This window comes from Ochotona princeps, chromosome 1 (genome assembly GCF_030435755.1).
Source record: "Ochotona princeps isolate mOchPri1 chromosome 1, mOchPri1.hap1, whole genome shotgun sequence".
Lineage (NCBI taxonomy): Eukaryota > Metazoa > Chordata > Mammalia > Lagomorpha > Ochotonidae > Ochotona > Ochotona princeps.
This window is the reverse complement of record NC_080832.1, coordinates 13,000,828-13,025,814: the sequence shown is the minus strand read 5'-3', so window position 1 is coordinate 13,025,814 and position 24,987 is coordinate 13,000,828. Positions and strand designations below refer to the sequence as shown.

At 41.4% G+C, this 24,987-nt stretch overlaps 1 protein-coding gene across 4 annotated transcripts in view; it reads right to left on the bottom strand.

The window, feature by feature from the left end:
• SYNE1 (spectrin repeat containing nuclear envelope protein 1) overlaps positions 1–24,987 on the bottom strand; it is a 465,933-nt gene that overhangs the window by 20,883 nt on the left and 420,063 nt on the right. For 2 of the 4 annotated variants that reach the window (XM_058663996.1, XM_058663891.1), the window contains 9 exons: positions 19,518–19,680; positions 14,916–15,103; positions 13,538–13,688; positions 10,245–10,427; positions 9,873–10,010; positions 8,289–8,480; positions 6,766–7,099; positions 4,721–4,789; positions 2,656–2,798 (listed from right to left, as the gene is read on the bottom strand). In XM_058663996.1, the coding sequence (XP_058519979.1) occupies positions 2,656–2,798; positions 4,721–4,789; positions 6,766–7,099; positions 8,289–8,480; positions 9,873–10,010; positions 10,245–10,427; positions 13,538–13,688; positions 14,916–15,103; positions 19,518–19,680 (1,561 nt within the window). The remainder of the gene's footprint in view (positions 1–2,655; positions 2,799–4,720; positions 4,790–6,765; positions 7,100–8,288; positions 8,481–9,872; positions 10,011–10,244; positions 10,428–13,537; positions 13,689–14,915; positions 15,104–19,517; positions 19,681–24,987) is intronic. The other 2 variants (XM_058663829.1, XM_058663941.1) reach the window with 1 other exon arrangement.

The following is a 24,987-nucleotide window of genomic DNA, read 5'->3' as shown; positions in this document are numbered from 1 at the left end:
TCTAGAACAAATAATACTAAGGTTCATAATGGAAACACAGGAAACTTCAAATAATCAAAGAAATCCTGAAAATTAAAAATTAAAACAAATATTAATTTAATTAAAAAATTAAAAAAATTCTGCAGCGATCACAATATCAGCTTTCAGAAAATACATAGGACAGCCATAATCAAAACAGCCTGATACCGGCATAAAAATAGACACGTGGATCAATGGAACAGCACAGAAGCCAAGGAATCAATCCATTTTTCTACAATCAATGTGTAACAAATGAGCTAAAATCAGTCTCTGGAAAGAGGACAGTCTTTTCAACAAATGGTGTTGGGAAACTTGGATCTCCATAGGCAGAAACATGAACAAGATCCCTACAATATAACTTACATGGAAATCAACTCTATGGAAAAAGGATCTAAATCTATGCTGTGATGCCATCCAATTACTATAGGAAAATATGGGGGATAACTGCACAGCACTGCCCGTCGGCAGAATGTAAACTATACAACCATTCTGGAAGCCAGCATGGAGATGCCTCGCAAACCTGAAAATAGACTATCGTGTGATACAGCCAATGTTCTCTTCAGAATATCCCAGAGGAAATACAATCAACATGAGACAGGTACCTACTCTCTCACATGTATAGCAGCTCATGTCACAATAGATAAGGTACAGAATCAAGTCAGATGTTCAGCAACCAATGCCTGAATGAAGAAAGTGTAATACAAACACTTTTTGGAATAGTATTCTGCTATTAAAAAAACAATGAAATCCTGCCTTTTGCAACATAATGGACACAATTGGAAAACAATATACTTAGCCAAAAAATAAAAGCCAGCCCTCAAAAGACAAATTTCATGCTTTTCCCTAATATACGCTGTGCCAAAAAGCTAATCCATATGTGCAAAGCTTACATTTTGAAATTTGACTTTTCTTAGCAACTTTTGTTTATACTCCTGAGGAACTCTTTTTTCTACTTGTCATTTTTTGCATTCTTCACATAATGAAGAGTTGAGATGTGCTTGTGCAATGAACTGAAAACATGCAGTCACAAAAATCCAAAGGGGAAAACAAGAGAGTGGAGGAGGGTGGGTGAAGTACCACTGTACTCTCAAATCGGCATGATGAAATTGGTTAATCTTCAATAAATAAAAGAATTTACATTAACAATACAGAGCAATGTTAAATTCAGCTGTTTTGTTAGAAAAGCATTTACTAACATCACTGGGTTTATTTTTAAAATTAGACAAAAGGAAAACTTTTTTTAGGAGGCAGGGGAAACAGGAGAGAGAGAGAGTGAAAGAGAGAGAGAGAGACAGACAGTGTCAGGGTGCTTTCATTCACTGTTTTACTCTCAAACTGCCCAGGAGTCACTCAATGCAGGTCTTCCACATGGGTGGCAACCGTTTCCTGGCACCTGCCAGGACGCATGACTGCAGGGAGCTGGATCGCAGGCACTGTGACACAAGAGGCGGCCATTTCAACTACTGGCTTTCTGATTAGGCCAGATGCCTGCCCCTAAATCCACTGGACACTGTATTTAAGGATTACAAGAAAAAAAAGCCCTCAAAGTATTTGTTATACTAATCATAAATTTATTTTCCAAAGCCTCTATTCCTCAGAATTCTAATATTTATTTTGACTATTTTCTGTTGGCGTTAAGTGTAATCTCAGTGATGTGAGCACATTTATCACAAAACTCTGTTTTAAAAAAACAAAGAGGCTTCGGTTTGACAGATGTGATTTTGATGATCTAGACATTATCACATTTAGCTACTGCGTTTTTCTCCCCTGAATTCAAAAAATTTTACACGTGAGCTATGATTAGAACATGGGACATTAACTTCCTTTTCTGAAACAGTGTTAGAGATATGAAAGGTGATTTGGGGCAGGAAAGAGATTTAAGCATTTCTCTACCTTCATATGCATAGGAAAGTCAGTGCTGTGGTGGGGAAAAGAAATTGTCAATAACTTGAACAAAGTAAGTAAAGTTATTAATAGGCTCCATTATGTGTAGGTGAAATACGTGTGTAGGTCTAGAATGCATGATTACCTAAAGTTTGGTTTTTTTTTTTTTTTTGCACCAAAATAAACTGCGGTTTTAACTTCACTTTACTATGGACTTTTTGAAGCATTTTCACAGAACTCATAAGACACACTATCAGCTATTCTTTCCTCCAAATGTCTTCTACTTGTTTTGTTCAGAATCAGCACACTGAGAGGATAAAAATATTCCCAAGGTCACCAAGTGAATCAATAAACCCAGGAAACAAACTCAAACAATTCCTCTAGTAATCTATTAGCCAGAATCTGTTGCTTCAAGGATAACCTCAGTCCAAAAATGACTAGCTGGATTTGGAAAAATGCCTAATGACTTTTGCAAGCCAGAGCACTGTGCTGTTCAGCTGAACACTTCTTCCTAAATTCTCAGTGCAAAGGAACATGGGGGTCATTACCCCAGGCTGGGGGGCCTGAACACAGACCAGTCCTGCTTAAATGATAACTCTGAAAAGCAGGGTTATGTCTTTCACATCCATGTTCATGATTTCAAAGGCCACACAGTGTTCAGAGACCCTCAGACTAGAGACAGTCCGTTCTTTGTCACAGAACTGTGATTCCAGCAAGAGGTCAGGGTCAGGATACATGGTCGAGGATACTCACGTAGCCTTTGTAGCTAGAATCTGGCTCTGACCCCGTGGGAGTTTTGCTGCGGATGATGCTTCCAGCTTGCTGCGTTGAAAAGTGGCTGTCATCCAGGGCTTTGCCCAGCTGCCGGATCTGGGCCTCCAGGGCACTCTGATCACCTGGAGCATCAACCACAAGAATCCTTACCGGTCATATTGTTTATTTCAAGTTTAATAATCCAGAACAAGTTTTAGACGTTATTTCAGTTATAACAGCAGAGAAAAGCAATGTGGGGGGTGATTATAAAGCAAATTTAGCACTATCATGCTAGTGTGTTAGGCATTTAAATCAGATTAGTGCAAGTGCTTCTCTGAAGGTTCCAGTGGACTGAACACTGCACAGGGGCTCTGCCCTTGGTTCCGAACGCCTTCCCGGGTCTGCTCCCTCTCTCGTCCGTTCCATCTTACACTCAGGATGTTGTAAGCTTTAACAAGGTCTTTAGAAGACTCCGGCATGGTGTCTGCTGCACCCCCAGAAATAGCATGCAGAGGTTGATATGGCCTTTGATTTTCCTTTGTTGCACTTCAGTGCCTGGAAGTACCCGGCCACTGCATCATTCACTTGAGATACAAATTCAAGAGAATAGCTCAGAATAGAAACATCCTGATGATATCATACCAGCAATAACTTCTTCAAAATGAAAAAAAGCATCTTAACCAATTAGAGAGAAGGGGTTAAGTTTTTAGTTATTTTTCTAGGCCAGAATCTTAAAGCCCTTAATTCCTAGCTCATTCTGTTCTGAATCTCAATGCTTTTTTGGCAGAAAGTATAGTGTATGTGACTTTGTATGCATATTGCAGTCTTCAGAATGAACAAGAGGAGCAATCAGCAAACTGCAGCTAGCACTGGGTGCAAGCAGAACAGAATATTGGTAAGCTGGGCTAAACCTGTTTCTGGGAAAAAAAAAAAAGTATTTCTAATTACACATGGCCTAGCGAAGTCTGCCACTAGGAACTGTTTCGAAAACCACCCCCTTTGACGTGATATTTTGCTGCCTGTCCAAACTGTAAGTGCCCCTGTTCCAGGATATCCATCGGGAACTGGTTCCATGGGCCTCTATGGGTGTTAGAATGCACACAAGCTCATCCCTTAAATAAATGGGCTAGTACTGAAATGTGACATATGCACATCATGTCTGGATAAACCGTAATGCATAATTCCAGAAAACGCTATGTAACAATTGTTTTACTGCACTGTTTACAGAACCATTGCCAAGGCCATCTGTACACATCTGGAACAGATGCTATTTCTTCCAGAATGTTTTCAGTCCACAGTCAGTTGAATTTGCAGATGTGCAACCCACAGACACAGAACTTGTGTCTATCAAGAGTGGTGTGCGCATGTTAGCGACCTCATGATTTAACATCACATCACTGTGTTCAAAAGCTCTTCTCCTAACCCTCACTCTCATCACTGACCCGGAACTGCAGTTTGCCTGATACAAAACCAGGCAAGCATAGTGGCATTTCCCTGTTTCTTTGTTGGGTTAATCTAACAAACAACAGATTTTTCTTCCTTCAAATTATTTTGAGGTAATACTTTTTTTTGACATGATATAATTTTTAGAACTAAAATCTGGTCTCACTACTATAGGTAGCACTTGAGGGGGATGAAGTGGTTGATGTCCCTAGGGTCCCTTCTGCAGGTTGTGAGATGTGAGCTAAGAACCTGTATCCTAATTTCCCACAGGGGAGTGCTGCCGTCCCAGGGAGCTGGCATGTTATGGGCCGAAAAGAACATGAGTGTCAACGAGAACAGGAGATCTCAAAGGCTTTCTCTTGTCATATTTTCTGCTGCTGTTGGGCATACGGGTGTGATCACCATCTCACAAGGGGAGAAGCTATTTCATTGTATTTGATTATCGAAATTTTATTGTTGGGATTGCTTGATCAGCTGTTTTTCTGAGTACAACAGGAAGAGAAGAAGGCTGTGCCTAACATGCCCAAGCTAGAAAGCTGTGAGAGATCCAGTAGATGTGCCAAGAGCCTGGGTACAGGTGATGGAGCAGGAAAGATGGCTCGCTGCCGCCTTGGGTGCCTACCAGAGACATTTTTGATGGCATTTTCTGTGAGTTTTACATAGGCCTCGGGGCTTTCAGGGATCATAACATCTGCAAAGAGAGCACAGTCTAAGTTGACAGCTAAGTTCTAGGAACCTTGGTTTCCTTGTGATTAAAATATAACTCTTCTAAGGGAAAAAGGAAATGAGCCATTCTGGACCCATGGTCCCTGAGCGCAGGGAGCACAGTGCATCTCCTCACACAAGGCTTTCTACAGTGAGTTCTAATAAGAAACTCAAGTGAGTTACCAGCATCTCACAAGCCAGGCACAACCACAGCACTAACGTATCCCAAAATAATCCCACAGAGTGAGCGCTATTCCTCTTTACAGTATAAAACAGCAACACCAACCAAGATCCAGAGGAATTACACTACTTACCCAATTTTAAATAGCTAGTGACAGAACTCAGATTTCAATTCAGATATTCAGACTCTATCATAGTACTGTCCATATATTTCTATATGAGCCACACAGGTAATCTTACAGGATTAATAATCATATTGGAAGAGCAAGATGACCCATGAGATTAATTTGATTGTATTTTACTAAACCAATATACTCACCTTATAACATGTAATCAACATAAACATTATTGCTATTTTGCATTCTTTGTGCTAAATCTTTGAAATGTGTCTACCTGCTAAGTGCATTTTGTACAATTCATCTCAGTTTTCAGTGTCACATTCCTGAGCTCAGCAGTGACATGTGGCTGGCTGGTGGCTACATGGAGGACAATGCTGCAACCAGTGTCATATGCTGACAGGAAAACAGAAATTAGAAAAAAAATCATTTTTATTTTCAGCACATTTTCATATGCTTTGGAATCCATATTTTCTTTAGGAATAAGCAAAACTGCCCACGGATAATCTTACAAAGACTGTATGAGACGACAAATGCTACCTATAAATCTCTATCTATTCTTATCACTTTCTTACACTCTGCCTATTTCTCTGTCTACCACTTCATCAAAGGCTGCTAGGGATTGCGTCTCTCGTTTCCCTCTGGATAAGCTACCTTTGTGACTATCTTCATTCACTTAGGGCAGTTACTACCTATGTGGGTATAATGCCCTAACCAGGACATCCAGGTCTTGCACTTCAGACTCGTGTATCTGTTCCCTGATTTTTGTATTTGGACATCGCTCAAGCACCTCAGATGCAGTAGGTGCATAACTGAACTCAGACCCTCCCCTAACTCAACACTCTGTCCTTTTGCCCAGCTACAGCACAGTGTTCTCTCCCTTTATTGTCCTCAGTCCCCAGGATCGTCTGCATCTTTCCCCGAAATGCCCAGCTAGCTATCACCTTCCTCTCAACCAATGCAGCCGACCAACACGTTGGCAGGTTTGTCTCATGATTTCTCATCTCTTCCACTTTCCTCTCTATCCTCCCATACTGCCTCTTTAGTTCAACCTACCATCCCACTTCTATTCCTAATATGTTTTACTCCCAGCAGGATACAGATACAATGTTTGATCATATCCCCTCCAACCTGATGTCCTGCTGGGACTCCTTGCTGCCTTCAAGATAAGCCCTAATTCCTGGACAGGTTGCTTTATGATGTGGTGTTTGTTTTCTGGCTTAATCTCTATTTAATTCATTCATTGCCACCCTATCTCCAGCACTGTTATTCGGAGGAAATCTGTGATGACCCAAAGCACTGCACCTGATCACAAAGTTGGGCCAGCCTCCAGCTCCTATCTTCCCCTGAAGGCTTCCACGTCTACTGCTTTCCCATCTATTCTTAGCTCAACAGTTTCTTCCATTTTTTTTTGAAAAGGAAAGGAATCGTGTTAGTGCTTGACAAAGGACTTCTCACCTATTACTATATTAAATGTGTACTAGATCAATGGCAAGCTAATTTTTGTATGAGATAATTACATTGTTTCTAACTGTTGGCTCATGTATAATTTTCCCTACTGGGAGAGGAAGACAATGGAGAGAAAGTCATTGTAGTGATGTTTCCCTACATCAATAATTCCCTTTGCTTTTCCTCAGGCTGGGTCTCAGGTCAGGTGCTTTCCTACCTGACAAGCCGGGAGCACCTCTGAGGTAGAAATCTCTGTCTTCCTGGCCCTCCTCATCCTCAGAGGGTAGGGTTCCGGACACTGCAGACTCCAGGTCACGACTGAGGTCATAGTCATGGTCCCACTCCAGGGGGATGGAGTCCACGCTGGCTGGGGTGTCTCGGCCGGACCGCTCACTCCGAAGTGGCTGGGCCAAGGAGAGCGAGGGGTTGGAGGATGGTTGTGGTGAGGGTGCCGTATCTGCAGATGGCTCCTGCCAGCGCAGGTCTGAGAGAGCTGTGGAGTCTGCAAGGTCCAGCTCCTGGTCAGAGAGGTCAAGTTCATCTTCTGGTAGCTAGAAAGAAATTCAAACCAGGTAAGTGACTGGAGGGCTCAGCTCCCAGCATGACCCAGGCCTCGATTCTCAGCAAATCTCCATGATCAAGTCCCTTGGTCCATTGTCTACCACTTGGGTATCCCTTTAAACTTTCTACCAATTTATCAAGAAGAACCTTGCGAACACACAGAAAATGTCTGTGGATCAAGCTGTATAAGCCTTAGATTCATTATTGAAAAAGTAGGAACTATATTAAAACCTACTTCAAAGAGCTGATACTTCAATGAAGTAATGCCAAACAAAGCAACTTAGCAGCACAACTGAGCTCAGCTCAGAGCAGCACACCAAGAGCAAAAAAAAAAAATGTCCTTTTAACCATGTGTCCAGACAAAAGATGTATTCAATCATAGCAGATCCCAAATTTGTGCATCCTTTTCAGTGAAGCTATGCTTATGGTAGCAACCAGGAAAGCAGAAGAAAAACAAAACGAACCTCAATGTAACCTCATCAAATGAGCAGCTGTTAATGTTGCTCACCGTCACCTTTTTACTGATTCAAGAGGCTACTTGATTCTCCATAGAAAATCATGCTATGTACTCTTGAAGTAAGCATATATCTATATAGCTATCAGTTCATCCAGGACTTTAAGTGATTTTCTACAAGGTAGTGACTTTTGTAAACCAGTTTTACAGTTGAAGAGCCTAAGGAAAGAAAGGGAAATAACCTTGGTTATAAAGCCAACACATGTCATAGCCAGTGCTGTGGCATGCTGGACCAGGCCACTACCAGTGGCACCAATATAATATATGGGTATTGGATTGAATTCTAGCTGCTCCACTTCCAATCCAACTCCCTGCTATGGCCTGAGAAAGCGGCAGAGGAAGGTCCAAGTCCTTGGGCCCCTGTACCCATGTGGGAAATCCAGAGAAGCCTCATGGCTCCTGCTTTGGGTGGGCCCAACTCTAGCAGGTGCAGCCAACTGGGGAGTAAATCAGCAGATGAGGGATCTCTCTGTCTCTTCCCTCTCTCTAGAACTCTGCCTTTCAAATAGCAATAAATCTGAAAGAAAAATAAAACTATACTCGTCTAAGTTAGGATTGAGGACCAGCATTCTGGCTCCAGGGGCTGAGATCTCACCCAGTATACAATACCACACAATTTGTTCTCTGTAGATGCAATAGCAATGGAAACAGCACATGGTACATACAGGCAGGCGCATCAGCTTCCTGTGGTATCTTTCCACGTGCCCGAAGACAGTCTGGCAGTACCGCCTCAGCTCATCCAACTCTTCCTCAATGACTGCGGCATCCAGGGGCTCACTCTTTTCTATCAGCTGCTCTCCTTGGGCAATTATCTGCTCAATCTTATTGTGGTTCAGGGAAATTTCCTGCTGGAAGGCCTAGGAAACACAAGTCCCATGCAATTTTTTTTAAACTCACATTGATATAAAATAGTAACATTAGCATTTTTTCAGACTCTGCAGGGAGCACCGGATTGATCAAATACAGTGACATATCATGAAGGTGTTAGTCTCTGGAGTAAAGCATAAACATTTGAAGTCAGAACCCAAGTCAGAAAAACACATTTAGAATTTCACAGCCAGGAAAAGACTCCTGAGTAATACAAATCATTACCATGGACAGAGAGATCAATGACACTGATAGGACATCCTGGAAGAAAGCCACATCACTCTGAGAATGAACTTGGCATTCTAAAGAAATAGTCAGAATATGATGATTTTTGGTTGTTCTGATCATACAGCAGGCATGCTTAGGAGAAGCCATCCAACAATGTCACAAATTCTTCTCAGATGGAAACAGGCACAGTCCCAATGATGTGCAAACCAAGAGGTGCTGAGGAGAGTGTCTGGACTTATCCTGCGTGGTTCAACATAATTTCAGAGAGGCTTTGGGCACGAACTTTAACTCAATACAAAATTCAGTTCTGGAAGAATCAAATGTATCTAGCCATCAAGGAGGCCACCAGAAGAAGGGTGGTGATCAGTTCCGCGAATCTGGCACAGTCCAAACAAGGTAAGATTCAACTGCCCCTTGGTAGAAACAGACAACTTAGATAACAGTTTGCCCATTAGATGACTTGCGGAGGTGGATGGGGCAAAGCAGTTGAGAATAGCAAAGTTTACTGTGTTGTGATTTCTTCCACCCCAGAAGCTAGGATTAAGGATACTTTCTTCATCTGATTATAGAATTCAAAATATGATGCACAAAATAACTGCTCTTTTAAGACATGGTATCTATATGTTGTGGAAAAAAAGAATTTTCAAAAGCTGCCTTGCAAGTTTTCAAATTATTAAAGACTCTGTCTTTAAGGAAACCTACACAGCTAATATGTATCCCTCCTACTCAAGTCTGTAGGTAACCAATGTACAGTAATTATATATAATTATTATATATATAAAATTGATCTGACATCAAAGAATGCACAGCAGGCAGAACAAAATTCCAGCCCATGAGAGGGGTGCTGTTTGGTATGTGGAGGTCAAACTACGTGGAGGTGCTAGGAGCTACTCAGAAGTGGCACAAATACCCTTAAATAAGATCTGTAAAACTTGGGATTCAAATTAAAAATCAAGAGTTTGCATGCTAAACAGTGGTTGTATCTAGGTAGTGGCTTATTATTTCAATACTTTGTTCCCAAATTTCTTTTACAGCAAAGAAACAATTATTTTTTATTTGTAAAGAAGAGCCTGCACTGTGTTCTCAAAGGGATCTTTCAAACCTTTCCGTTTCAGACTTTCTTCACGTTCACAAGAGAAAAAACAACCCATTACCTTGAGTTGCTTTATTTTCGCTTGAACATCACATTCAGAAAAGTGCTCAATATTAGTAAGTTGCAGATCCATTTCTGTTAGCCAGACCAGAATGTTTTCCCGAGCAGTCTCAAACTCCTCACGCTGGCCAATGAAGTGCTGGGTGCGAGGGGAAAATAATAATACCGTCAAAGTCCGCAGGAACATACTGAGGTGGCACAGCCAGTTGCAAAATGCTTCTACAAAGTCACAGGAAAGCAACGGAAATGTCACTGCATCACGCCCCCGCACACCTTGCTGCCCTCCCAGTCCACATCAACACTGGACTGCGTCTCCGTGTAGTGTTGCCATGGCTGGTCCTGGGCCTCTGAATCACAGAGGCAGGATACAAACCTTGAGTCTGCGCAAGATGGAGGCCACGCGCTTCTGCAGGTTGTCCCAGCGCTGGTTGGCCTCGTGCACCCTCTGCTTCAGGCTGCACTGGGAGTCTGTGCGATTCTCCCTGGCCAGGCGGCGGTACTGTTTGTTGATGAGCTCCAGCTGGGTCAGGCTCTCGTGCACCTGGCGCTGGAAAGCCTACGGCAATGGAGAAGCATGTGGTCAGAGCTCTGTGAGTGGCTCTCAGGCATGGTTCATGCTGCCCTGAGACCGGGAGGATGTGACACGACCAGGCAGAAGGACAGGACAATTTCTAAGTAAGAGGAAGGTACTTCAAAAATTCTTGGAAAGTCAACCTAAAAGTTATGTTTATTTTGGTATAAAAAATATCTTAAAATGCATTCATGGTTTTTCCACCATATGTATTTTTCCACAGACTTTTTGAAGACCATTGGTATACATGGATTTCCAAATTTGCACACCAATAAACTTTGTTGTTTTCAATTGCATTTGTCCATGAACTTTTTGAAGCACCTTTGTATTTCTATGACTTTTAAAACAGCAAACAACTTGAAAACAAATTTTTACTCATAAACTTCATGAAATGGAATGTGTTTCGAAGTGTGAGTTTAAAATGTCCAATATATCTAATCTACAATAGATGTTTCTTTATTTGTAAGATAGGTAATCTACTGAAAATCTACACATTGCCTCAATTCCTTTGTTCTATACAAAATTACAATCATTTTTATAGCAGACTCTCCAAGTTCAAGCTATTATTAACTTTCAAGAAAAAAAAACTTAGCAAAATCTAGGTAATCTTACATTTAAATAAAATTTTGAACACGATTCATTTATTTTTTTTTTCCTATGAGTTATTCACACTTTTTAGAGAATTTGGTGGAACAAGTATACCACACTCTATGATAGTGGATGTTTTCTGCTTTTCTTAAATTCTGTTGTTTATTTGAAACGGAGGGAAGGAGGAGAAGAGGGGGTTAGGCTGAGAGAGGGAGACAGGAAAAGGGAGAGATAGAGAAGAGGGGCTGGGGGGCGGGGAGGAGGGCTGAGAGGGAGGAGAGGGGAAAGAGGGGATGGGGCAGAGACAAGGAACTTCCACATTCGTCGATTCAACCCCACCAGAGTGCATAGAGCAGACAAGGCCGAGTCAGGAGAAATTCAGGAGCCTGGAACTCAGGCTGGGCCTTGCACATATAACAGTTCAGTTGCTTTCAAGGGTGTAGAGTAAGCAACAAGCTGGAATGGGAAGTGATCCCTCTGACCTGCACTCTGATCTGGGATGCAGACATTCCAAGGTGAGAGTTGTTTGTCATTCAATCGGCCCCTCTCAACCCTAACTTTCCACAGTTTAGAGAAGGTGAAAGTAAACACTGCTTGATAGAGGAGCCTGATGTCATAATCAAATCATGATTACCCCCCCTAAAAAAAACCTTACTTGATTCATGGCTGATTTTTATCCTAACTTATACCAAACATTTTTATAACTAATTAATTTGGATCGTTTTCACCGAAATCCCCAAATTCTCTCTTTTTGGGGGTAACACATTTCTGCTTCTAAAACAATTTCCTTTTAGAGTTGCTTTAAGAGCCTACATTCTACCTCTTATTCTCTAAAACTTTAAGTGCCATCTTCTGTTCTGTATTTCTACCACAAAGGAAACTGTGAAGCAAATTAAGCTTCAGTCACTGCTAATGTCATGCCTGCGTTTGCCTAACTGGGTGATGACACTGCGCCAGGGCAGGTGTCCCAGCCTACCCTAGCTATCCTGCATATCCAGGTCACTCCGTGCGTCTGTCTTCAAGAACAACTGGATTATTGTGATTTAGTTGTCTCTTGAAAGACAAGAGCAACTGTGAGGTTAAGGAAAAATGATGAGGTCCATCAGTATAAAACTGATTCTAACATCTCACTTTTACTACAAATCTGACAGTCTAAAGTAGCGTCAAGAAAATCCTCACACCACCCACCTTCTGGAATAAGCCAATTATAAGAGGCTTAACCTTAACAATGCCGAGGATAAGATGCCACACGGCTGTACTTCTAGTAGTGCTGCTTCACAATGGGGTCACCTGGAATCTACTATGAAGTTTATTATGGCTTTTAACTAGCTTTGCTGAGTGAAAGCCTTTTACGTAGGGATTTTTTAAAAATGGATTTAGTGGTATTGTCATATATAAATCCATTCAAGCATGATAGCTCAGCTAGTATTGATTTATTAGTATTGAGTTTACTAGATAGATTCCTATTATTCTTAAATTTGAAGCCTCACAGGACCAAAAAATAAGCTTTACATGCTCCACAACAGCCACTGCTAAATGCCTGGTTGTTTGTTACAAAGTTGGAGAGCAAACCAAACCAAAAACGAACAAAAAGAAAACAGGGTTAGGTTTGTAGTCTTAGTTCTAAACACATTGAAGACCATGAGACAGCGTCAGCAGCAGAGAGATGAGGACAGCACCTGTTGGCTGTCAGCATCCTGGAGCACACATCCGGCTGCCAGTGGGAACTGAAAGTGAAAGCAGCCTCCTATTGAAGCTGTATCGTGTGTGAAAATCAAAGGCAGCTAAGTCAGTTCCATCACTTCACAGTGACAGGAACCAACTGTTGCCCTCCTTATCATCAGAGTTACACTACGCTGTGTTTAACCAGTATATACTTGGAAAGGCTTGGTGGCTCAAGAACGACACTGCTGTGAATCTTATGATCAGAAGTGGATTTTGATGAACACGCTGAATTCAACTCTGGAGACAACGATTTTAACAGTGGTTACATAAGTATATGTGTGTGTGAGATTGTGTATGATAACATACATCACAGAAGAACTAGAGAATTGAGTCAAAAGATATTTCTGCTATGGTGCAAAAAATTTGACACCTATGCAAACTCCTATAGATAGGCAGACAAAGAGTTATGTAATAATTACATTAAAAATCAAGAAAGTAGAATTACAAGTTAGGTTTCTATAGTATGGAAAGCCATATTTGTTAGAAAGGATGGCTGGTGGCAAAATTTTCTGAATTAAAAAATTAATTTTGAGAATTAGGAGGGAATAATGATATGTGTTTTCTAATACAATTTCTCTTAGTACATTTTGGGTAATTCTGCTCCGTCCCTTGTTGCCTCTGAAGTTACAGTAAAGGTGACTACAAAGTCACCGACTCAGCTGTTGGCACCAGTGACAAATGACATGTGGGTGGACAGCTAATGCCTTGCAACACTAAACTACCAGTTGGCCACTTGAATTTAAAAAAGAAAAAAGAATGAACTGTTTGGAAACAGGCATCACCTCAAATTTCTTTAGTTCCTCCTTGGCGACTGTGTACAACACCCCAGACGAGCTTGGGAAAGCAGCTGTCCTTTCTGAAGTCTTCAGCCAATCTTCAAAACGAGAATAGTCATCCAGAAACTTCTGCCATAACCGCCAAGTCTCTTCAATTCTGACAGAAAAACACGGATTCTGATTATTTCGGGCTGCTTGCACGCTGGAGCCCTGTCTGGCCCCTGAATCGGATTAAGGGTGCCCAGTTAAGCAGCTGCTGGTCCAAACAATAGCTGTGCCTTGAGCCAACTTTGAACGGAGGAAAAAGAGACAACTGTGGGAGCTAAAGGTCTTAAAAAAAAAAAATAAACAAACAAAAAAACATGTCCTGAAGCTCTGGGTTTGAAATCAAACTAAATGTCATAATCACCTCACATGAACTATCTCGGATGTCCATAAGGTTAGAAATACAATGTGTTTACAGTGTCCACTCAGCTCGCAATTCCCCTGATCGAAAACTGTGCTTGAAAAGTCCAACATCAACCTAACCCTGACAAAAGTCACGCTGCGACAGCCAGTCCAATGGAAAGTTCTGAAGAGTCGGCCCAAGAGCTAACGCTCATGTTTTCACTGATTCGGCAATTGCGTAGAATATTCTGCCGATCTTTTTTTAAGACAATTTTTTTTCTTTCTTTATTTCAGACTTACCTATCTATTTATTTTTAAGAGAAATAGAGCATGAGAGAGACAGAGGAAGAGAGTTTTTTTTTTCATGATAGGGTTCCATAGTGCTTAAAGATAATGTATCTTTTATTATCATTCAATTTCTAATTGAAGAATACTATTCTTTTCCACCATTAGTTCTGTAACTTGTTGTAATTGTCTGGCAAACATGGCCCACATTTGTCTGTAGTTCCTCACCTTTTAAATGAGCTTTACAAAAAATTATAAAGAAAGATAAAAAAAACTATTTTCTGTACTGTATTTAAACTATTAGGTGAGATATTAAATTGCTGCATTTATTTCTAAATTATTTTTATGCCTGCAAGAGTATTTTCAAAAAATTTGTAGAAAAAAAAATCGGGGGACAAAAAAATTGAGATCCGCTCACAATTTTTTCATAAACATTTTCCATGAAATTTTGGAACACCCATAAAAAAGCTATGGATTTCAAAATGCTTTGTCCCAAAATGAACTTACTTCTTTCATTCCCCTTTTTAATGAATTTTCTGAAGTGACCTCAATGCTTATTTTTGCAACCAAATATAGTCAATGGTAAGTTAGGGGAGGGAGGCTATTTTGGGACATCTTTACCAAAAGGACTCAGTCCCCAGTTGAGAGACTGGATGATTTATTGCCTGTGTGGTCTTTCCTCTGCCCCCACAGCTATAACATCCCAGCTCACTTGAGTCTCCTCTCCATGGACGTGGCACAGATATTTCTCCAGCGCCGGTCCAGGTTCCGTGTTGCCTGCTGGATGGAGTCACACTCGGCGTCAGTGGCGCAGGCGTCACAGTCATGCAGCAGGACTTCACACAGGTTGAGGACCGAGGCCACCCCGGTGCTGTGCTTTTCAATGTCTCTCTGAAGCTCCTGCAGGGCAAGGCCACAGGCTTTACCTGACAGACGCATATCAATGGATGGAAGATACAGAGCCATACCACCAACGGGCAAATGCAAGGCTGGTTCTTGGCAAATACTTCACTTCCTCATTTGTGAAATCCAGCAAGCTCAAAGGTATGAGAAAACCAAACCAGAAATATGCTGGCTATGTGAGCAATGTTGAAGTACAAACCAAATAAATGAAGTAGGCTTCACCAAGACTAAAGTTAACTTCTTTACGTATGTTACTGGGGAATCTGATAAAACATCGTCTAAAGTTACCTTGAACATACGAGTCGACACAATTAAGTCTACAAAGATTAAGCACATCAACAAGAAAAACCACAAACTCTACATAGGAAAAATGAGAAAATATTTCCTTGTAATTTGATCTGTCCATTCTGGTGGCAATTGGGAATCACATCCCAATACAGACAGATTATCATTTATTTCTTACAACATGATTCTTAAAGAGTAAACATTTTGCAGAACCGTGTTTAAACATTTTCCACAAAGGAAGCAAAAGTATATATGACATGACTAAAGTGGATGAAATATTTACTTCCCTTTACATTTTAAAATCATGCTTTGTCAATACAGGCTGCTGACCAGCATTCTATGAGCAAGGGATCAGATTGCAATAGCTCCTTCCTTTGCCCCAAGTTGTGAGGTTGGGATACGAACCAGGATGTCTTTACCTTTAACCAACGGCATAAACTTTTTCATTACATTTGAAATTGCAGTTTTGAAAAACTATGTGCATAGTGGGATATTTTAGAAAGTCAGAAGTGGCTGGTCCACCCACCCATTCCTCTTTCCCAGGGAGTGGACCAACTCTTTGGGAAGTATCCCTCCTCCGGCACACTGGCCACTGGCTCCAGGCTGGAAAGGTGATCCCCAGCCCCCAGGGAAGATATCATCAGGACTTTCCTTCACTTTCATCTGGAAAACAACCTCTTCTTTCGCCTAAGTTCAAGATTCTTCTCCTCTGCTTTCACCTTCATATGACTGTGACACACCTACCTTTTATTAGCTTCCTGCAATGAGTGAATAAGGCGTAAGCTTGTGAGATATGTAGGTACTTCATCAATATCATAGAAAATGAAAGTCCAAGGTGAGTTTACAGCAGGTGTTAGGGCGTAACAGGTTGACTACACCTGGAACAAAGGCACCCCATGCTGGAATGTCTCAAGCCCTGGCCATGCCATGGTGCTTTCAACTCAGGTTCCTGACTGCATTCCGGGAAGCAGCAGATGATGGTCCAAGTGGTTGAGTCCCTGCTATCCATGTGAGAGACCTGGATAAAATTCCTGGCTGCTAGCAGCAGCCTGGCTTGAACCTAGCTGTTTCAGGCACATGAGGAGCGAACAAACAAGTGGATGATTTCTCTGTCTCTTCCACCTTTCAAATAAATCTTTTTGAACAGATACATTTGTTTTGGTGTAGAAAACATGAAATCCATGCATATTGTTTCCATTAGAGGCATTGTTACAAAGTTTTAGAAGATTCTCATGGACGTGGATTTCAAAAATGTATTGCACTAAAATTAACTTATCTTTTTATTATATTCTATGCTAGATATAGAGGCAGACGGAGGGGGCAGAAAGCAAGAGAGAGAGACAGTCAGAGATGACGAAGAATCAGCTATGTGAAAGCCACTGCTACTTTCCAGGGGTGCATAGCAAGAGCCAGGGGTCACTAGCAGAGCTGAAATTGAGCTCAGGCCCTCTCAGAAGGGACCTACACGGCTATGATGAGGCCCTACATCAGCCCCCATCCTATCCTTTCAGAAATTCTATTACCCATGAACAGTTTTGTACCACTGTGCTAATGAAAGGTTTATAAAGTCATACGCTTTAAATAATTTTCTATTTGTTGAAGGCTGTTTGGGGGAGAAGTGAGATTTCATTCATTCTGGAAATCTCAAAGATCTTTAAATTCCGCATGTCTGGGAAATTTACAATGGGGTGACCGAGGATCGTTTTCCCAGTTTTTCTGGGCGTTGGTCGGGCCTTTTTGATTTTGGAAATGTATGTTTCTCATTAGGGATTTTTTTTAAAGTTGTCACTTTGATCATTTATTTCTCGTGATTTTTTAAAATTATTTTTGAGTGTTTGCAATAATTTGTGTTTGGAAATTCCTGTTCTCTTCCTTTGATCTTATTATTTTTCCTTTCTGTTTTCACAGATTTATGCTTTAGATTTGTTTTGTGGAAGATAGTATCAATTCTGAATATAACTTCAAAAACATAATAATAATAAGCCATGCAATTCCTTCATGAACGCAATCTCTCATCTCTGGGGGGCATGGCTATTTGCTTGTTTTTCTCTTCTATATATATTTAAACATGAATTAGGCACTGGATGCCACACTGGATGCTCCACTTAGAGCATGCCATGCAGGAGGCTCTCTGATGGGAGAGTAAGGCTGGAGAACAGCTTGGTGTTGAATTCTCTTAGACATGGCTACCTTGTCTGGCCAGTTGCTCCAGGGAGCATCACTTCTGTCTCTCTGCTGTGGTATAATCCTGACACCTGACACTGTGGCGGTATTGCTGGGACAGGGTGCCAGGAGTACACCATTTAGTATAAAGACTTACAGTTTGCTTCTTCAGTTTTAATTCCATGGCTCTACACTCAGTGGTTGCCAAGGTCCCTCCACCCTGCCTTTTCTATAGAGGAATTGTGTGGTCTGCTCCCAGTATAGAAGAGTAGCCTGGCTATCTGGGCTTAGGATGGGTCACCTAGACTGACCACTCTTTGTTCACATCATGAGCACATTTTAAAATCTTCTACTTGAAAGTTTGACAGTGTTTCTGTTCTCAGCTGCACCTGCTCTCTGCTCTCCAGTACTCTGGGAACTCTGCAGCACAAATATACTTTCCACACCTTCCATTCTGCTGTTGTCATCACTATTCAACGGTATACTTGCTGTCTTCCAAAATTCTATTGACTACCTGCAAGTGCTAGCACCCTGTAGAGGCACCAGTTTGTGTCCAAACTGCTCCACTTCCAATCCAGTAGCCTGCTTATAGCTTGGGAAAGCAAGATTCTATTTCCGTGTTAGAGACCCAGAAGCAGCTCAGATTAGTTCAGTTCTCGCTGGTGTTGGCCACTTGGGGAGTGAACAGAAGACGAGTGATCTTTGTCTCTCCTAATCTCTGTAAGTACGCCTTTCCAGAACAAATTTAAAAACAAAAACAAAATTATCTTGACTTTTTCTCATAGTCTCTTCCATTTGCCATGATGGATTTTGACTTTGTTTAATTGCCATTTTTCTATTATTTCATTGGAGTACTAGTTGCAAGAGGGATAATGAATACATAGTGTAAATTTACCATATTTAACCAGATATTGCCTTAACTTTAAAACATTTGCTAAACCACAATATGTACCATTTGTGTTTTAATTTTACTTAGCAGACACCTAATTCCAATTTTTTCCAGAAGAATTTGGGGAATTGGAAGTCAACCATGACTCCAATGGTTCAATCAACATCATCGTGCATCACATAATTTTTTTCTACTTTATAATTTTTACCATCATGAAAACTGAAAAATACTCTAACAATGTTTAAAAACAGTGCAATTAATTTAAATATAATACCCAAAGCATACAGCCAGATTTTGATGTCTATTCGCACTGGATTACTTAGAATTTAAAGTCAAATCATACATAAACCACTTTACAGAATTTTAAAGTGCATTAAGTAACTTGAATAGGCACATTTTGTAGCGTTTTGAAGTTAAGCGATTTGGCCATCATGGCCTAAATATAGTGGAAGGAACTAAAGTTGGGAAGGACTTATTGAAGTCCATCTACAGGGGCAATGATACTTGTCCTGGGAACTCATGTTGTTTACTGTGGGAATCGGAAATCTGACATTCTTGGAGAATAAACAGAATGAATGGGAAGTGGAAACTTGTTCTGTGTGCCTGCTTGAGAGCCATCCCCTTTTGCTTTGTTGGGCTTAACATCATGCTCAATGATGACTCTGCTACATACATGATCAAGAAACTGCTACATGGTCTGCAGGCCATGTGGTCCTCTTTGAAAAACAAAAATAGATTAAACTCTAAAAATGCTAAGTAAGCCTTGCAGTGTTTCTACACAGACAAAAGGGACTCCTTTCCAGGTGTATGATCTTCTGTCACCTGCTTTAAGCCATTTATGGAAACTCAGCTGTTCTATCACCAGGGAATGGCTTATTGATATACCAATGACACGTAACCTTAGGGCAGCACCAGCCTGCCTCCATATAACTTTCCTTCCTCTCTAGTTCTCTCTAACTTCCTCCTGATCTTTCACTCCAAATCATCATCTTCTTGCCAGCTTGGCATCCCAGGCAGGAAAACAGCAGATATTCCCTGTGTTACTAAGGGAAGATTGGTGGTTCTAAGTTATACCTGCTGCTCATTAAGCTTCTTCTGTATTTCTTCTGAGTTACAGGAATCGTAGATTATGGGTTTGGCAAGCTCGGACTCGATGTGAGCAAGCCAAGCTCTCAGGCTCCCCATGTTCTTATCGAGCTGCTGCACAGCAACCAGGGTCTCCTTCAGCTTCTTCACCCTGAGGGTAGAGAGGGCAAGACATCCAGGGTCAGGCAGAGGCTCCATCCATGTTGCCCTGGGTGATCCTGGCCCAGCCACCTACTGGCTGTGCAACTTTGTTCAAGTGGTGCAATGTTCCTGTCTCTGTTTTATTATTTATAAAATGGGGATTTTTGTAGAGTATAAGTGTTCTTGTGAAATTTAAATAAATTTTACACGGAGTTCCCAGTATATGAGAAACAATCATAATTGGAAATTATTATTCAACACAGCTGCAAAAAAAATAAAAGGCTGGAGAAACCTTAGTGCTGTCCCCCAAAATATTTTGAGGGATACATATTAGATAAAATTGTAACAGTTCTGCCAGAGTGGATTACATAGCTACCATTTTGATAACAATCAAATAAAATTTAAGTTCCAAAAGATTACACACCAGCACACTTGTGACAGAAGAAAACACAGTTAAGATAAAGTGTAAATGAGAAACCACGTGCACACAGAGCAGCTTGAATCTCACCAATGACAGGCCACACTTACAGCACCTGAGGGCCCACTGGATTATGAACAATGGGTAGATACATGGTCTGCAGCTACCCAGTTGTCCACATCAGAGCCAGGTGTGGCACAGTACTCTAAATGGAACACTTTTAAATCTCCATTCCACATCTCTTCCAGGATGCAGAAACACTTTGACACTATCATCCATCTAATATTCACATACAAAATCTTAAGTGTAAGATGCTAGGAGGCAACTACAAAAAAAGGCCTAGTTTTTTTTTTTCCCCTTAAGAACTGTATAATCTGATGGAAGATCCAGACATGGAAACAGCAAAATATAATACAGTGAACCAAGCATCTGGTTTACAAGCAGGCAGACATCAACTTTGGCCATACTCTGTACAACTTCATTCATCCCTTTATTGTTTCTACAAATGTTCATGGTGTTAGGTATACAGGCTGCTAGTTGATGGAAGCACAGTGATATTAATGGCTCATCATTGACATTAAGGATCTTACACTTTGATGAAAGAGAAATGAAGAGGTAACTTGAGCTCTCGAGAGGCAAAGCACATATGGTCTAAGGAACAAAGGAAAACCACACATTTGATGGCAACTAAAGTGATGCTGCCAGCGAGGTCAGAGCTGTAGGACAGAGAACAGAACCGGAGAAAGGACTGAGCTGTGAGATAGGAGGTGGTCTGAGATAATTAAGGTCCTCTACGGGCATGGTAATGCATCTCTATGCTGTTTCAAAGAGAGTGAAAGTATGCCAAGACCTACTAGCAGAGAGATGCTGAGCTCAATTCTGGTTTTGTTTATGTGATTTTGAAAATATGGACATTTGAGAAGCCAGTTCAGGAATGAAGAAGCATCCCAACATTTTTAACAAATGTCTACACTAGGGAACCCATGGGCACAGAGGTCAGGATGGAATGGCTAAACTCATGAATAGGCATGATGCAAGACAGAAGCAGTTAAAAACTACACACTATTCTGTAAGGCAATACAGTGGAAAATGCCTTCAGAATGTATAGGAAGAGGAGCAAGTTCACGAGGAGTCGTAGGGGCCAGGTAGAAATATCGGAAACAGTGGCTATGTGATCCAGAAGGAAGGAATCTATGACATCAGCTTAAGCATGGTCAATATGAAACTGAATGAGGTCTATTTTCAAAGGTTATGGAATAAAACGATTAGGCATTCAAGTAGAGGAGTAGGAGTAGGGAGAAGGGGAGCAAGTGCTTGTCCCAGTGTTAAGACAGCACTTGGACTCATGCATCTCATCAGAAGTGCTCCAATTAGAGTACCAGCTTAACATCCACTTCCAGTTTATTGCTAATGTACAGCTGTTATCACCCCTGTAGGAGACCAGGATTGAGTTCTTGGCTCCCACCATTAGTAGAGTGAACCAGCATATAGTCAAAGTGAATGAAGACAGCATGAAATTTCTAGCTTGATTTTATTTCTAGGAAACATGGACTTTGTTTTGCTGAATGTAATTTAGAATAGTGTTACAGTGTTTGTATACAAAGAACCAGACACTCATGTGAAGGAAGCCAGAGGGAATAAAACAGAGTGATGATTGATGTGTAGATACTGAAATGATGATGAAGAGGTGGCAGGGTCAAGGGCACAAAGTCAGGGAGTAGGAGTGGCCTGGGAGGGAAGTAGTGGGCTCCTCCCTCTTGGGTTACCACCCCCCACAGGAAGGTACCAAAACTGGGACAGAGGCTGGGGTGGCTAGACAGAGACACCCAACAACATCCGTGAAGGCTGGACAGTTGAGCTGGTTAGATGGAACAAGGTTTAATACCCATTGACATGTATGAGAGCAGAAGCGGATGTGGGACAGACTGGACTAGTCTGCCACACATACTGGCAAACCAGGGTAGGGGGCGGGCCTGGTGGGGATTATTGTGCCTCTCTCCGACTAGGCTGCAGCTCCCAAGGCTTTATGTGAGGGCCAAGTATGTGCTGGGCAGAACCAGGCTGGACTGCAAACACCCATTGGTTCTAGTGGAAGACAGGGCTGGAAACAGAACCAATCCAGCAACTGTAACCACCAGCTCATTGGGGCAATGGACTGTGCTGGGCCCTGTGCTTGCTAGTACATACAAGAATCTGGTCTGGGAACACCTCAGACAAAGTTTCTTTGGGGATCCCCCCAATCAAGCTTCCAGACTCAGAACCCTAACCAACAAAAGACAGAGGACAGAACAAGTCAATCAACCACCTCAGCTATATGTTGGCAGTGAAAAATTGGGCAAACGGAGACTTATGATGGACTATGTCAATCAGTGGAGTCTCCAACGACCTCATCATGCTTGGAATAGTGAGAGTGGCAGCGATTCATAACTGGTGAACTATCAAAACCACTTGAGCAAGACCCTCGGAGCATGCCCCACGTCTGGGATCTGGGATGGGTGGGAGACTGGGTAGGGCTTCTCCCTTAAAATCCCCTTTTATATCAGATATATTAAGGAAACAATACGGAACTAATTGTCTTGCGCATCTTCCTGTAGTGCTTGAACCTTTTTACCCTAATTATGTCAAGATTGTAAAAAAGTCAGGGGTATGTAGACAAGCTAGCTTTGAAAAAAAATTCCTCATGTGAGCAGGGTGTGGGCAGAAGCTTGGAAAGGACATCGGTAGTATTTCTCTACTATTTAGAATTTCTAGCGAAAAACTCATTTTTGAAGACTTCTTGTGAAAGTATACTATGGCTAACTGTTCAAAGATTACTGTAAGGAGTTATTCGGATATCTTGCCCTGGACCCGGCGCCATTTCTTCTTCCTCACAGGTCATGAAGTTCGCGCTGGCCCAGCCGTCCACCAATCAGATGTAACCTGGCATTCCACCTGAGAATCCCACCCCATCTTCTAGCCCCTTCCCCAACCCCGCCCACTCGCCAATCATCCCTAGGCATTCACCTGCAGGCACCAATCCCCTGGGGGCCTGGCCACAATCCCACCCAATTCCCACCCCCTACACCTGGCAGACAAAAAGGCCCCCCCAGGTGCAGCTCCCTCTCTGGTCTCTCTAGTCTCTCCCTCTCTCTCTTCTCTCCCCTTCTTTCCTGATCTTCACCACCTCTACCCTGTTCCTGCCCCGCTGGAATAAACCTCCTAAAATACCTCGTTGCGTCTGGTAATTTCAACTCACGGTAAAGAACCAGGTTGTGGAAATTAGCTGCGCATAATAATATCGTAATATTGTATGAACTAGAACTCTGCCAATCTTTTTAAATAACTAACAATTACTCCCTGCCAAAAGCGCTATATTGATAATAAACCTCTCACCAATCATTTCTTATACTGGTCTTGCTTGAAATTCAGTTAGACTTTCTAGAGCACAAATCCTGACATTTAGTTTAGGAAATATGGACTTGCTTTGAATACAAGTGAGACACAGAAAGGTAAAACACTTCAATCTCTCAGGTGAAATTTGGCCCAACTGAATAGGTATCTTCTTCAACAAACTTCAAGAGTAGTACAACTTTAAACCTCAATGAATGTAACATATTTAAAGGCAGAGACCTAAAATAGAATGTTCTCAAAGACCGACAACTTACACTCAGAATTACCAGGTATTTCTCAAGCCTATCAACATTCAAGCATTATTTTTTTTTCAAAATTTAAATATTTATATCTACTTGAAAGGCAGGGCGAAGTAGAGAAAGAGAACTTCTATCTGCTTCAATTTCCAAATGTTTGTAACAGCTGGGACTAGGCAGGCTGTAGCCAGGGGTTTCACCCAGTTCTCCGGCAGGCATGGCACAAACTGAAATACTTAAACCATCGTTTTGCCTTACATTATGGGCACAGCTGGAAGCTGCAACGGAAGCCCAATAACCAGGCCTTGAGTTGGCACTCCAACAAAGGCTGCTTCTCTGCCTCATTAAAACCCCATCACCCCATTCTGGCCTGAAAGAACAGATTCTCAAGCTGGTATTCTTATAGAATCCCCTGAGGGTGTTGTCAAACTACAGGTGTCAACTTGGCTGAAATGCATTTGGGTCCCAGCCTCTTCTGCAGGAGCCACAGCATTCATAGTGTACTTTGAACATTCTGATTTAGTGTTAGTTCCTTAAACCTGATAGCATCTTGTATAGCATAGCTTCAATAAATCACTATTTCTTTCTGATGAAAATGTTGGTCTCATGACAACACAACTTCTTTTTCTGTGTTTGTTTCCTCATAGTACTGTCATACACATGTTTTTAGAAAGATTTTCGCTATCGTGGTCAGCTAGTGTTAACAACAACAGCAATATTCAAATTAGTAATATACTAGTAGCTATGTTGGGACAATATTTTGAATTTGTGAAAGAACTCAAGATTATAACTTCAGATTTTGGCTTATACATTATACTCCATACAAAAAGCAACTCACAGTGGATCAGAGATCTAAATCTAAGACCAGCAGCCAGCAAACTATGAGAGAAAAAAAAAAACCAAAAATAAAGAAAAACACTGCAAGTCTCAAGCATAGATAAAGTTGTCTCAGATAAAATCACCAACAAGAATCACATGAGATTATATCAAGGTAAGGTGCATTTGCACTGAAAAGAAAAGTGGCAAGAGACAACTGGCATAACAGGAGAAAACATTGGAAAACCATGCATCTGATAAAGAATGAATATCCAAAATATACAAGGAGCTCAAGAAACTCAATAGCCAAAGAAGTAATAGGTAAGAAAAAGACAAAGGGCACAAATAGATGTCGTTCAAAGGTTGAAATTCAAATGGCCAACAGACACATGGAAAAACACTGGCATCACTAGCCGTGGGGGAAATGCAGATAAAAGTTGCTACGAAGCTTCATCTC